This window comes from Somniosus microcephalus, chromosome 27 (assembly GCF_052327205.1).
Source record: "Somniosus microcephalus isolate GS21.2 chromosome 27, FLI_Smic_1.0, whole genome shotgun sequence".
NCBI lineage: Eukaryota > Metazoa > Chordata > Chondrichthyes > Squaliformes > Somniosidae > Somniosus > Somniosus microcephalus.
The window spans coordinates 4,988,020-5,001,874 of NC_141013.1; the positions used below are offsets into that span (position 1 = coordinate 4,988,020).

The 13,855-nt window shown below is 45.4% G+C and overlaps 1 protein-coding gene across 2 annotated transcripts in view; it reads right to left on the reverse strand.

Moving 5' to 3' along the window:
* Positions 1 to 13,855, reverse strand: part of LOC147099906 (A disintegrin and metalloproteinase with thrombospondin motifs 7-like) — a 212,358-nt gene that overhangs the window by 160,503 nt on the left and 38,000 nt on the right. For both annotated transcript variants that reach the window (XM_085968401.1, XM_085968400.1), the window contains exon 4: positions 3,548 to 3,744. In XM_085968401.1, the coding sequence (XP_085824527.1) occupies positions 3,548 to 3,744 (197 nt within the window). The remainder of the gene's footprint in view (positions 1 to 3,547; positions 3,745 to 13,855) is intronic.

Sequence of the window (13,855 nt, forward strand, 5' to 3'; positions counted from 1 at the left end):
CCCTTGATTGACCTTGTTAAACCCGCCCTGGGCAACTAGGGTTGGGCAATAAATGCCGGCTAGCACCCACATCTCGAGAATGAGTTTTGTAACAAAAAAAGCCCAGAGTGATCCCAGGTCAATCCCTGATCTCCGCTGAGATGGCTGACCTCACCTGCACTCCGCTCCAATCTCCTCAGGTGTTGGGAGCTGGGGCAGCCAATCGGCAGCTCTGAGCGGGTCCAAGGGAAAGGACCCCTACCCAACGGTAACAGCTATTTTTATATTACCTGCTGCCTTTTCACGATCGTATGTGACACCTTAAGTGGATAATACTTAGTATCATTGCCTGGGTAAGATGTAAGGGGCCCCCGAACCAAACCTTAGCTCAGGACCCCTTGCGCAACAAACGCCGCACCTCCATCGCCCGAGGGAACGTGCGGCAAGATTTCTCTGACCCTCAAAAAATGGCCGTGTAAAACTGCCGAGTATCCATCCACAATCCCATCTCCGTATCCCAACTTGGACTGTTGCTTTTTCCGCTCCCAGGACGACAGGAAACATCTGGTTTCCTGGAATATTTGATCGCCTCTGTCTTTATTTATCGCTATAGCTTTCCAAACCATTCCTTCACCGATATTTATCCAGCTTTGCGTCAGAGATAGACGACTCAGCATTAACTGGTTTTTGCTGGGAATCGGTCCCGTACGAGATCCCGCTGCTCAGAATTCAGCCCTAAATTGGCACCTGGCAGCTCTGATTCTTGGCCTTGGAGAGAGTGCGGAGGAGATTTCCCACAATGGTCCCAGGGATGAGGGACTTCAGTTATCTAGAGAGAGACGAGAGAAGCTGGGGTCGTTCTCTTTAGAGCAGTGAAGGTTAAGGGGAGATTTGATAGAGGTTTTCAAAAATCATGAGGGGTTTTGACAGAGTAAATAAGGAGAAACTGTTTCCACTAGCGGGAGGGTCGATAACCAGAGGACACAGATTTAAGGTAATTGGCAAAAGAACCAGTGGGGAGATGAGGAGAATTTTTTTACGCAGCGAGTTGTTGTGATCTGGAACGCGCTGCCTGAAAGGGCGGTGGAAGCAGATTCAATAGTAACTTTCAAAAGGGAATTAGATAAATACTGGAAAAGGAAACATTTGCAGGGCTCTGGGGAAAGAGCAGGAGGAGTGGGACTAATTGGAGAGCCCTTTCTAAGAGCCGGCACAATGGGCCGAATGGCCTCCTTGAGTGCTGTAAGATTTTATGACAGTGCAATAGTTGATAAATACCGAGTTTGCGATTCTCACCCAGGGCAGTGATAGGGGCACACTAATAGGTCTCTGGGAATAACCGGGCTCCTGCTTGCTTTCCTGCGACCCCGGCTGGAAGCTGCACGTGTGCAGGATGCCAGAGGAGGGCGGGACCAGGCTGGGCTGAGCTGTGATGTCACTCATGGCCGAATGTCCTGCTGGCAGGCACCGTCAAGGCTCACGCATGAAGGATGGGCACATGGGCAAGGAATGGTGATCAATGTCTATGGAACCAGGATAGGAGGGGTGATCACTGTTCAACGGAGACGTCACACTGATGCAGTAGTTAACGCTCTTCCCAGGCATATAGATGAGCCCTATTGTTGGGGACAGGGTTTAGAGGAAGCTTTACTCTGTGCCTCACCTGGGAGTGCTTCATTCTAACACTGGATAAAAAAAAACTTGCATTTCTTTAGCACCTTTCACGACCTCAGGATGTGCCAAAACGCTTCGCAGCCAATTAAGCACTGTTTGGAGTGTAGTCACTGTTGTAATGTAGGAAACGCGGCAGCCAATTTGCGCACAGCAAGCTCCCACAGACAGCAATGTGATAATGACCAGACTATCTGGCAGCACTTGAACACAAAACTCCCCCATCAAAAAAGAGTGTCACCCCATGGCTCAGTGGGCAGCACTCTCTCTCGCCTGTGAGTCAGAAGGTTGTGGGTTCGAAGTCCCCACTCCAGGGGCTTGAGCACAAAAATCCAGGCTGACACTCCCAGTACAGTGCTGCGGGAGTGCTGCACTGTCGGAGGTGCCGTCTTTCAGCTGGGACGTTAAACCGAGGGCCCCGTCTGCTCTCTCAGGTGGAAGCAAATGATGCCATGGCACTGTGTCGAAGAAGAGCAGGGGAGTTTTCCTCAGTGTCCTATTCTAGTTGCTTTAGATGCCTCTTGACTGAAATAACTTCTGTTAGAAAGCTGATACTTTAGCAATAAGCTAAAAAACTTGTGTGGGCCGTAAATCACAAAATGACCAGTTGATGTTTTGAAATTGCTTTTGTTGCAGATATCTCCTGAATTATTATACGCTGCCACAGAAGCACTCAACTGTCCAAAACTGTGGGATGGAGTTTATGAGTTAGAATGTCTCCTAATAAATTTATGACAGCTAATAATAGGGCTTTGATTTCCAAATTATGAAGAAAAGCCAAATGTTATTCGGTTTCCATTTCTCAGAATGGAAATTCAGCGTGTCAGCCATGGCTCAGTGGGCAGCGCTCTCGTTTCTGAGTCACAATGTTGTGGGTTCAAGCGGCACTCCAGAATTCACAGCACGTAATCTAGGCTGACACTCCAGGGAATGCTGCACGGTCGGAGGGGCCGCCTTTCGGATGAGATGTCAACCCGAAGCCACGACTGCCCTCTCAGGTGGACGTAAAAGATCCTGTGGCGGAACAGGGCGGTCCTGGGGCCAATATTTAACCCTCAATCTACATCACTAAAACAGATGATCTGGACATTTATCACAGTGCTGTTTGTGGGAGCTTGCTGTGCGCAAATTGGCTGCCAGGTTTCCTACATTACAACAGTGACTACATTTCAAAAGTATTTCATTGGCTGTAAAGCACTTTGGGACGTCCTGAGGTCATGAAAGGCGCTATAGAAATGCAAGTCTTTCTTTTCTAATTTCCAGTCCACTAAGCTTTACTGGGATTCATAATGAAAATACTACCCGCCGTAGTTTGGACATGATCCATTAAAAAAAGTCACTTAAAAACTCATGACAGTTTAGCAGTACTGCTCAAAGCTGAACCTCCATCGAACCCAGCTTGATAATTGCATCACCCAGCAACAACTGAGGCAGACAAGCCAGAAAGGCCCCATGTTCAAACCCGAGCCGGCCTCCCATCTCCCACCCTCCGTAACCTTGAGCTCATCTGAATCTCTGCTGCCCCCGTGTCCTAACCCATTCCGTTCACCCATCACCCCCTGGTGCTCGCTGACCTACATTGGCTCCCGGTCCGACGCCTCGATTTTAAAATTCTCATCCTTGTATTTAAATCCTTCCGTGGCCTCCTCGCCCCCCCTCCCTATCTCTCTAAACCCCCCACCAGCCTGACAACCCGCCGAGATCTCTGCACTCCTCCAATTCTGGCCTCTTCAGCACATTCCCCGATTTTAATCGCTCCTCCATTGGCGGCCGTGCCAATGAGAGAGAAGACTTTCCAATTCCCACTGCTAACGCCCGTGACCCTGAAGAACACAAAACTCCCCAAAAAATTAACTTTCTAAAGTAATTTAAAGTGCCCCATTAAAATGTCACTCACCATGTTCATAACGGTGAGTACGTATGCTTCAATGTTTTCACTTCCGTGATGCTCCACCATTTTAGAATCAGCCACAACCAGAGTCTCCACCCACTTCTCCTGGCTGATCGAGCGTTGTTTGATCCGTCTCCTTCGCTGTTGCTTCTTTTCCCAATTTTCCCGTTTCTTTTCCAAATGCTCCAGGTTCTTCAGGGAATCTAAACGTTTTGCGAGAAGGAACGGATGAAGGAATTTTAATGCGGCATTCCTCAGCATCAATGGGATTAATCAAAGAACGAAGGAGGAGGCCATTCAGCCCCTCGAGCCTGTTTCGTCATTCAATGAGATCACGGCTGGTCTGTATCTAGATTCCATCTACCCGCCTTGGCTCCGTATGCCTTAATACCCTTACCCAACAAAATCTATCGAGCTCAGCTTAAAATTATTCATTGAGCCGGCATCTACTGCTTCTTGTGGGAGAGAGTCCCACTATTCTACCACACTTTGCATGAAGAAATGTTTCCTAAACTTCTCTCCTGAATGGCCCGGCTCTGATTTTAAGACTATGTCCCCTTAGCCTAGACACCCAACACCCCCCCGGCCCTCCCCCCCGCCACCAGCAGAAAAAGTTTCTATCTACCCCATCAATTCCTTCCAAAATCCTAAAAACCTCAATCAAATCACCGCTTAACCTTCTATATCCAGGGAATACAAACCTAGTTTACATAACAAGACTGAAGTAAGGAAGGCTGAGTCACTTCACCTTTACAATGGAAATGCCTATGCAAAAATTGTCACATTGTAAGTACCCCATGGAGGCGCTGCAGCGCCACTATTGGTAGGAGGATGTAATTACAGTGTGACAAGTTTACATAGACAGTTCTCATTATAAATGTGGACACTGGAATTTATAATGGAGATATAACAATAGGATGGAATGTATGACAGGATAGAATTTCTCTCTCAAGGGAGAGACCACAGATCTGGTAGCCAAAAGTGGGAGAAATTTATAATATTATTTGTCAGATACCTAACGCTGCAGAATTCCAGTCAGGTACATTGACAGCACACGGATCTCACACCAACACTGCACGCCCTCAACTCGTCTGCAAAAACCCTTCTCAGGGCTGATTCTCGTTAGTACAGTTCACAGGTCAGCCGTGGCTCAGCACTCTCGTCGCTGGGTCAGAAGGTCGTGGGTTCAAGTTCCACTCCAGAGACATGAGCGCAAAAATCCAGGCTGACGCTCCCAGTGCAGTGCTGAGGGAGTGCTGCACTGTCGGAGGTGCCGTCTTTCAGATGAGACGTTAAACCGAGGCCCCGTCTGCTCTCTCAGGTGGATGTAAAAGATCCCATGGCCACTATTTGGAAGAAGAGCAGGGGAGTTCTCCCCGGTGTCCTGGGGCCAATATTATCCCTCAACCAAGATTCACTAAAAAAACAGATGATCTGGTCATTATCACGTTGCTGTTTGTGGGAGCTTGCTGTGTGCAAATTGACTGCTGCATTTCCCACATTATAACAGTGACCACACTTCAAAAAATACTTCATTCGCTGTAAAGCGCTTTGGGACGTCCGGAGGTCGTGAAAGGCGCTATAGGAATGCAAGTCTTTTTTTTCAGGTACACATTTTACAGGTGGAGAAAGTGGGATTCTCAAAAACATCGGAAGGCTGTTTAACTATAAAAGTCTCGGAACCAGGGAACAAACCCTGCTAGTGTGTGCCTTCAAAACTGTGTGTGAAGAGAGAGCGAGAAAGAGAGAGAGAGAGTCCATATGAAAGAGAGAGAGAGAGTGAGAGCAATTCAGGACGACAGAAAGAGAGCAAGCGAGACGAGCAAGAGAGAAAGACACGAGGCAGAAAGAGACAATAGGTCTGAACAGAGAGAGAGAGAAAGCAAGTATGTACAGCGTAGAATGAGGATGGTAAATCGGTTCCAGTGCAATTCAAATACTTCCCAATTCTCAAAGGGTTAATCCCCAGGCCCATTTGATGAGGTGCTTTTGTTAATTACTTTTTTTACTTATTGGCATTAATAATTAACTCTCCAGGTCACTTGGTTCATTCAACATTTCCAATGCAGAATTTGCCGGCAGCTTTAGTGCTCTGTCTCCATAAACATCAGGGGCTTTGAGCCAAGGACTTGGGCTTTGACACGAGGCAGTGGGGTACCAGGCTTTGTCCGAAATTCCTCTTCCATGGCCATTTATTTTCATTTGGGTTAACTCCTCCCCCGAGGATAGCCCAGAGAGGCATTTCAGACGTTCCACACGACTCCCCCCACTGTGTAATGTCAAAGCCTTGCTGCTTTCACAGAACACAAGGAGGGGGATTCAATGTCAGAACCTTTCTACATGGGAACAGTTTGTAAAGGATTGCCGTTAACTTGATGTCCTTTCAGGATTTTTTTTACATTTCTGTTGGCACACAGACCTTTTTTTTTAAAAACCTTGACCTCTTCCTCTGCTAGTCTCCTCTCCTGTTATGCTAAACCTGTATAAAACACTGGTTAGTCTGCAGCTAGAGTATCGTGTCCAATTCAGGGCACCACAATTTGGGAAGGATGTCAAGGCCTTGGAGAGAGTGCAGAGGAGATTTAAAAGAAAGAAAGACTTGCATTTATATAGCGCCTTTCACGACCACCGGATGTCTCAAAGTGCTTTACAGCCAATGAAGTACTTTTGAAGTGGAGTCACTGTTGTGATGTGGGAAACGCGGCAGCCAATTTGCACACAGCAAGTTCCCACAAACAGCAATGTGATAATGACCAGATAATCTATTTCTGTTAAGTTGATTGAGGGAGAAATATTAGCCAGGACACTGGGGATAACTCCCCAGCTCATCTTCGAAATAGTGGCCGTGGGATCTTTTACGTCCACCTGAGAGAGCAGACGGGGCCTCGGTTTAACGTCTCATCTGAAAAACGGCACCTCTGACAGTGCATCACATTTACTGGAATGGTACCAGGGATGAGGGACTTCAGTTATGTGGAGAGACTGGAGAAGCTGGGGTTGTTCTCCTTAGAGCAGAGGTGGTTAAGGGGAGATTTAATAGAGGTGTTCAAAATCGGTTTTGACAGAGTAAATAAGGAGAAACTATTTCTGTTGGTAAACAGATTTAAGGTGATTGGCAAAAGAACCGCGGGTGACATGAGGGGAAAAAAATTTACGTAGCGAGTTGTTGATCTGGAATGCGCTGCCTGAAAGGGCGGTGGGAGCAGATTCAATAGTAACTTTCAAAAGGGAATTGGATAAATACTTGAAGGGGAAGAAATTTGCAGGAATATGGGGAAAGAGCAGGGGGAGTGGGATTAATTGGAGAGCTCTTTCAAAGAGCCGGCACAGGCACGATGGGCCGAACGGCCTCCTTCTGTGCGGTATCGTTCTATGATTCCTAAAGGCCTGAACTCATGCAGAAGCACAGTTCCACGGGCAACAGCTGTCCTCTAGTGCTTCTCCCAATTGGCCCAATCTTCTAAACTGAGTGCCGGCAGACTGTTCGACAATGTAGGGGAGAGACCGGGAGAGTCATTACAGCTGTGCTCGACTTTCGAGCTGGGGTCACGGAATAACGTCGAGTATCAGGAACCCCGGCTGACATTTCCCCTTCCTTGGCCATGGACACCGAGGCTAGTTTGCAGTGACTCCTGCCACTTCAGCTGATCATTTTCTTTGTGCCAATATTATTGGGGAGACCGGCGTGAAGGAGTCACTCTGCCGAACCGTGTGACCGAGTCTAATTCGCATCAATAGAGACACAATAGGGTAAACCCCAGGATACAGCAGTCCCGGGGCGGTGGGGTGGGGGAGGGGATGGGGGGAAGCTGCTCTCGAAGGGGACGTGGCCCAGAGAATCAGGATTGCAAATCCTATCTCCCTTCACGCACGATATCCCACCGGGATTGCAGGATCACTGAATTTACCTTCACTACATTAGCTCAGGAATAAATTTTGGTAGATTGATTGTGCGACTATTCAGCTCTTTCACACCTGCAGCTCTGTGTTGCCACCAATAACATTAAAAAACGAATTGAAAATATTTAAATTAATAATTTAAATATCAACAGAAATAGAGAGAGAAAAATGCATGATAAAACTCATGATAATTCTTGGTCACCGTTTATTTTTTTTAAAAGGTGCACGATTGTGTTTTTTTGTGTGTGAGAGAGTCTGTGTGAGTGACTGTGTGTGTGAAGTGTGCATCAGCATCAGTGCATATCTGCAAGGATATGTGTGTTACTCTGTCTGCATTGAGTGTGTGTGAGTGTGTTTGAATGTGTGAGTGTTTAAATGTGTGTGAGTGTGCTTGTGTATGTGTGTGCATTGAGTGTGAGTATATTTGAGTGTGTGTGCATTGAGTGTGAGTGTATTTGAGTGTGTGTGCATTGAGTGTGAGTGTATTTGAGTGTGTGTGCATTGAATGTGTGTGAGTGTATTTGTGTATGTGTCTATACATGGTGCATGTGTCCCTCTGAGGAATGTGTGTCTATATGAGAGAGAAAACAGAATGTGTCTTTAAGGGAATGCATGCGAGAGAGTGGATGTACGAGGGAATGTGAGAGAGTGTGAGTGTGTGTGCGAGGGAATGTGAGAGTGTGTGTGTTTGAGGGAGTTTGAGAGAGTGTGCATGCAAAGAAATTTCAGAGAGAATGTGCGAGTGCATGAGAGGGAATGTAAGGGAGAATAAAGAGAATTTGGAAATAAAAATGGGGGGATGTAAACCGGGCTCCCGACTCGCTATCATCCATTTTACAACACTGAACAAAGTCAAGAGCTACCCCAGTGTGATGAAGAAAGAGAATATGAGTGTGTACGTGTGTGTGAGAACACGAGTCAGTGGTCTATTTGGGAGTGTGTGTTCTAAGTTACTTGACTACTATATTCATAATAAAGTCTAACTTATGTTACTGCTTTTTAATAAATGTGTTACATACATCTGTACAAAAAAACTTGGACCAGGGTGGAAAGATCAATGGCTTGAAGTGCAGCCTTTAATTATTAACTGAAAGGTTCCCTCCTGGTACAAGCTGGGTCCTGTTTAAATAAAACTGCAGACCAGATAAGAAAGCCGGGATAAACTGTCCCCGGGAGCCTACACCAAGGGCTTGAACCTGACTCTCCCAGGACACCACTCAGGTCAGTCACCGTTAGTATAAAGTTAGCAGGTTAATGAGGTCTTGAGAACCCTCTTTTATTTGGTGTTCTCACTCCAGCAAGCACTGTACTTCATTCCTGAATGGATTCGAAATGGAATTTCTGGGTTGGATCCCAGTCTGTTAACAGGGAGCTATTCAAATCTGCTCAAATAATATTTCTTATGAAGCCTGGCATTGATCTCTGACCTTTTTTTTGTTTTCCAGCACTGATTACAGTAAAAAAAAATACACACTGCTTGGATTCGACAAGCATAAACCTGGGATAGGGCAGCTGGACCTGGGTATGTGTGTACAATCAGGGCAGTGCTGAGGGAGCGCTGCACTGCCGGAGGTGCCGTCTTTCGGATGAGACGTTAAACCTCTCTCAGGTGGACGTGCAAATTGGCTGCCGCGTTTCCTACATTACAACAGTGACTACACTTCAAAATTGTGCCCTGTACACCCAAGTCTAAGTCATTAATATATATCAAGAAAAGCCGTGGTCCTAGTACCGACCCCTGGGGAACACCACTGTATACCTTCCTTCAGTCCGAAAAACAACCGTTCACCACTACTCTCTGTTTCCTGTCACTTAGCCAATTTCGTATCCATGCTGCCACTGTCCCTTTTATTTCATGAACTTCAACTTTGCTGACAAGCCTATTATGTGGCACTTTATCAAACGCCTTTTGGAAGTCCATGTACACTATGTCAACCACATTGCCCTCATCAACCCTCTCTGTTACCTCATCAAAATATGATTTGCCTTTAACAAATCTGTGCTGGATTTCCTTAATTAATCCACACTTGTCCAAATGACTGTTAACTTTGTCCCTGATTATCGTTTCTAAAAGCTTCCCCACAACCGAGGTTAAACTGACTGGCCTGTAGTTGCTGGGTTTATCCTTACACCCTTTTTTGAACAAGGGTGTAACATTTGCAATTCTCCAGTCCTCTGGCACCGCCCCCGTACCCAAGGAGGATTGGAAGATTATGGCGAGTACCTCCGCGATTTCCTCTTTAACCTCCCTCAGCATCCTAGTATGCATCCCATCTGGTCCTGGTAACTTATCAACTTTAAGTTAAGACAGCCTTTCTAGTACCTCCAATTTATCAATTTTTACCCCATCCAGTATCTCCACTACCCCCTCTTTCACTATGACTTTGGCAGCATCATCTTCCTTGGTGAAGATAGATGCAAAGTACTCATTTAGTACCTCAGCCATGCCCTCTGCCTCCATGTGTAGGTCTCCTTTTTAGTCCCTACTCGGCCCCACCCCTCCTCTTACTACCCATTTACTATTTATATGTCTACAGAAGACTTTTGAATTCCCTTTTATGTTAGCTGCCAATCTATTCTCATACTCTCTCTTTGCCCCTCTTATTTTCTTTTTCACTTCCCCTCTTCATTTTCTATATTCAGCCTGATTCTCACCTGTATTCTCAACCTAACATCTGTCATACGCGCTTTTTTTCTGTTTCATCTTACTCTCTATCTCTTTCGTCATCTAGGGAGCTCTGACTTTAGTTGCCCTACCTTTCCCCCTCGTGGGAATGTACCTCGACTCTACCTGAACCATCTCCTTTTTAAAGGCAGCCCATTGTTCGATTACAGTTTTGTCCGCCAATCTTTGATTCCAATTTACCCAGGCCAGATCCGTTCTCAACCCATTGAAATTTGCTTTCCTCCAATTAAGTATTTTTACTCTAGATTGCTCCCTGTCCTTTTCCATAGTTAATCTAAACCTTATGATCACTGTTCCCTAAATGTTCCCTTACTGACACTTGATCCACTTGACTCACCTCATTCCCCAGAACCAGATCCAGAAATGCCTCCTTCCTCGTTAGGCCGGAAACGAACTGATCAACAAAGTTCTCCTGAACACCTTATATCCAGGAATATTTAAAACTCAATCCTGCCCTTTTTTGAGCCAGGTCTCCGTTATTGCCACGACATCACATTCCCATGTGGCTATTTGTGCCTGCAGCTCACCAACCTTATTTACCGCGCTTTGTCCATTTACACACATGCACTGTAAACCTGTCTTAGACCTTCTCGTATTCACTCAATCTTACTCCACCTAATAACTTACTATTTCTTACTCTAGTGCTATCTGTCTCTCCCTTTGTGCACTTTGTTTCTCCTTTCTACTGCTAAATCCTGGTTCCCATCCCCCTGTCAAATTAATTTAAACCCTCCCCAACAGTGTAATGATATCAGCAAATAGAAATGGTATTTGCCTGTTCGATTATGATGCCTTAACAGCATGTTTGCATGTATTGATTGCTTGTGCCTGACCAGCAGAGGGCATGTGACAGAGACAAGCAAGGCAGTTCAGTTTAGTTTCAGTTTCATTCTAGATGCATCACAAGCATCGTGTCTCCTGAAAAGCTGTATAAAGAGTTGAACAGGCTTTAGATTAAAAGTCATTCTCTTTCATAAATGTCTCGTCATTGAACCCACAAAGAAATCAATATATGGTGTCAGAAGTGATTGAAAGAGATGAAGAGGAAAAATCTGAAGTTAAATCAGCTCTCCACAGATTAGCAAGCCAAAAGAGAACATCGTTACTTACCATTAGAGAATAGCTAACGAAGTGAAAAATGGAAGGTTTACTCCCACCGGCGACACTTCAGTTGACAGGTAATGTGGCTGAAAATTGGAGAAGGTTCAAACAACGTGTGGGGTTGTATTTATCAGCAATCGGAGCTGACGAGAAAAGTAATAAAAGGAAATCGTCACTGTTCTTACATGTCGTGGGTGATGAAGCGCTGGAGGTGTATAATAACTTCACATTCGATGCTGATGGAGACAAAATGAAGCTAGATAAAATAATAGAACAGTTTGAGGCCTACTGCATACCTAAACGTTACGTGACGTTTGAGAGGCACAGATTTTTCACATGTGTTCAGAAAACGGGTGAGACTATTGATCAGTATGTGACTGAACTTAGAAACAGAAGCAAATCGTGTGAATTTGGGGGACTGACAGACTCGCTGATAAAAGACAGACTGGTGTGTGGTATTCCGAATAATGGTCTAAGGGAAAGACTGCTAAGAGAGCAAGATCTAGACCTGGGAAAAGCCATAGCACTGTGTAGGGCTACAGAGACTGTGAAGTTGCAGGCAAAGGAGCTGTTCAGTGACAATAGCTGCAACGTGGATGCAGTGAGAATGAACGGATACAAACCGTTTAACAAAAAGAGCGCCAATGTGAAAAAAGAGGCGTGGCCAGCGAACGAAAATGAAAGGGACAATCGAAAGACATGTAGTCGATGCGGTACACAGCATCCACCAAAAAAGTGTCCAGCATATGGTAAAACATGCAATAGTTGCAACAAAAACAACCATTATGCCTGCTGCTGCAAGAACCAAGTGCAACAAAGCAAGGTCCATGCAGTAGATGAAAGCGACATAGAGGAGGTCTATGTAGATGTTGTGTCTGAAAACAAAAAAGAACAAAGAGACTGGATGTTGACACTAAAAGTGAATGACATACACATTCCATTTAAATTGGATACTGGAGCACAAGTTAATGTGATATCAGAGACCGATTTTAAGAAAATTAGACCCAGACCAAAGATACATGGAATAAAAGTGAAAGTGACAGGATACTCAGGTACTGAAATACCAGTGAAAGGAAGATGCATTGTCAAAGTGACACACAAGAACAGAGAGCACACGTTAGCATTAATCGTGGTGCCAAAGGAGGTGCAAGCCATACTAGGTTTAAAAGCCTGTGAGAGACTGAACCTGGTAAAGAGAGTCCTCATTGTGGAAAGCGAAGGAGAGACAGTCTATGATGAACTCATGAAAGAGTACAACGACCTATTTAAGGGTCTAGGCTGCATTCCAGGAGAACACACGATCAGGGTAGATAAAAGTATGACACCGGTCATACATCCATGCAGAAAAGTTCCGTTTGCTCTTCAAAAGCAACTGAAGGCAGAGTTGGACAGGATGGAAAGCCTGAACGTGATTCAGAAGATAGATGAGCCAACTGAGTGGGTAAGTTCCCTCGTCGTAGTGGACAAAAAGAATGGAAAGCTCAGAATTTGCCTGGATCCAAGAGATCTAAACAGAGCAATAAAGAGAGAGCACTTCAAGCTTCCTACACGTGAGGAAATCATGGCACAGTTTGCAAATGCAAAGTATTTCAGCAAGTTAGATGCATCATCAGGATTTTGGCAGATGAAATTGGACGAAGCAAGTTCAAGACTGTGCACGTTCAACAGTCCATTTGGCAGATACAGATTCCTAAGGTTACCATTTGGCATTGCCTCAGCTCCTGAAGTGTATCACAAAACAATTCATATGATCTATGAGCACCTGGAGGGAGTTGATACATCAATGGATGACATCATAGTATGGGGAACCACGAGAACTGAGCATGACGAGAGACTGAAAAAAGTGCTGGAAGCAACAAGGAAAACAAACCTGAAGCTGAATAGAGAGAAATGCCAGCTCGGGGTGACAGAACTGACATTCGTGGGAGATATCCTTAGCAGTGAGGGCATCAGACCAGATCCCAGAAAGGTGTCCGCCATTGAGAATATGCCAAAGCCACAATGCAAAAAGGACGTGCAGAGGTTTAATGGAATGATCAACTACATGGGGAAATTCATATCCAACCTCTCAGAAAAGCTGGCGCCACTGAGAAGACTAACTGAAAAGAACATAGAATGGGAATGGAATCATGAGCATGAGAAGTCATGGAGCGATCTAAAGAAACTGCTCACAGAGGAACCAGTTCTGAGGTTTTATGACTCGGCGAGACCCATCAAGATATCATCAGATGCATCACAGAGTGGGCTCGGTGCCGTTCTTCTGCAAAAATATGACTACTGGCAACCTATTGCATATGCATCGCGCTCAATGACAGACGCGGAGACGCGATATGCTCAAATAGAAAAGGAGCTGCTCAGCATCACATACGCCTGTGAAAGATTTCACCAGTTTGTGGCAGGACAAGCAATCAGTGTAGAGACTGACCATAAGCCCTTGATTGCATTGTTCCAAAAGCCACTAAATAGCTGTCCGCTTAGAATACAAAGAATGATGATCAGGCTGCAACGCTATACACTGAATGTTGCGTACACACCGGGTAAGCTGATGTATACAGCAGACACGTTGTCCAGAGCTGTTGACCCAAGTGAGCCTGCAAACACCACAATGGATGAAAAAGTGAACGCCT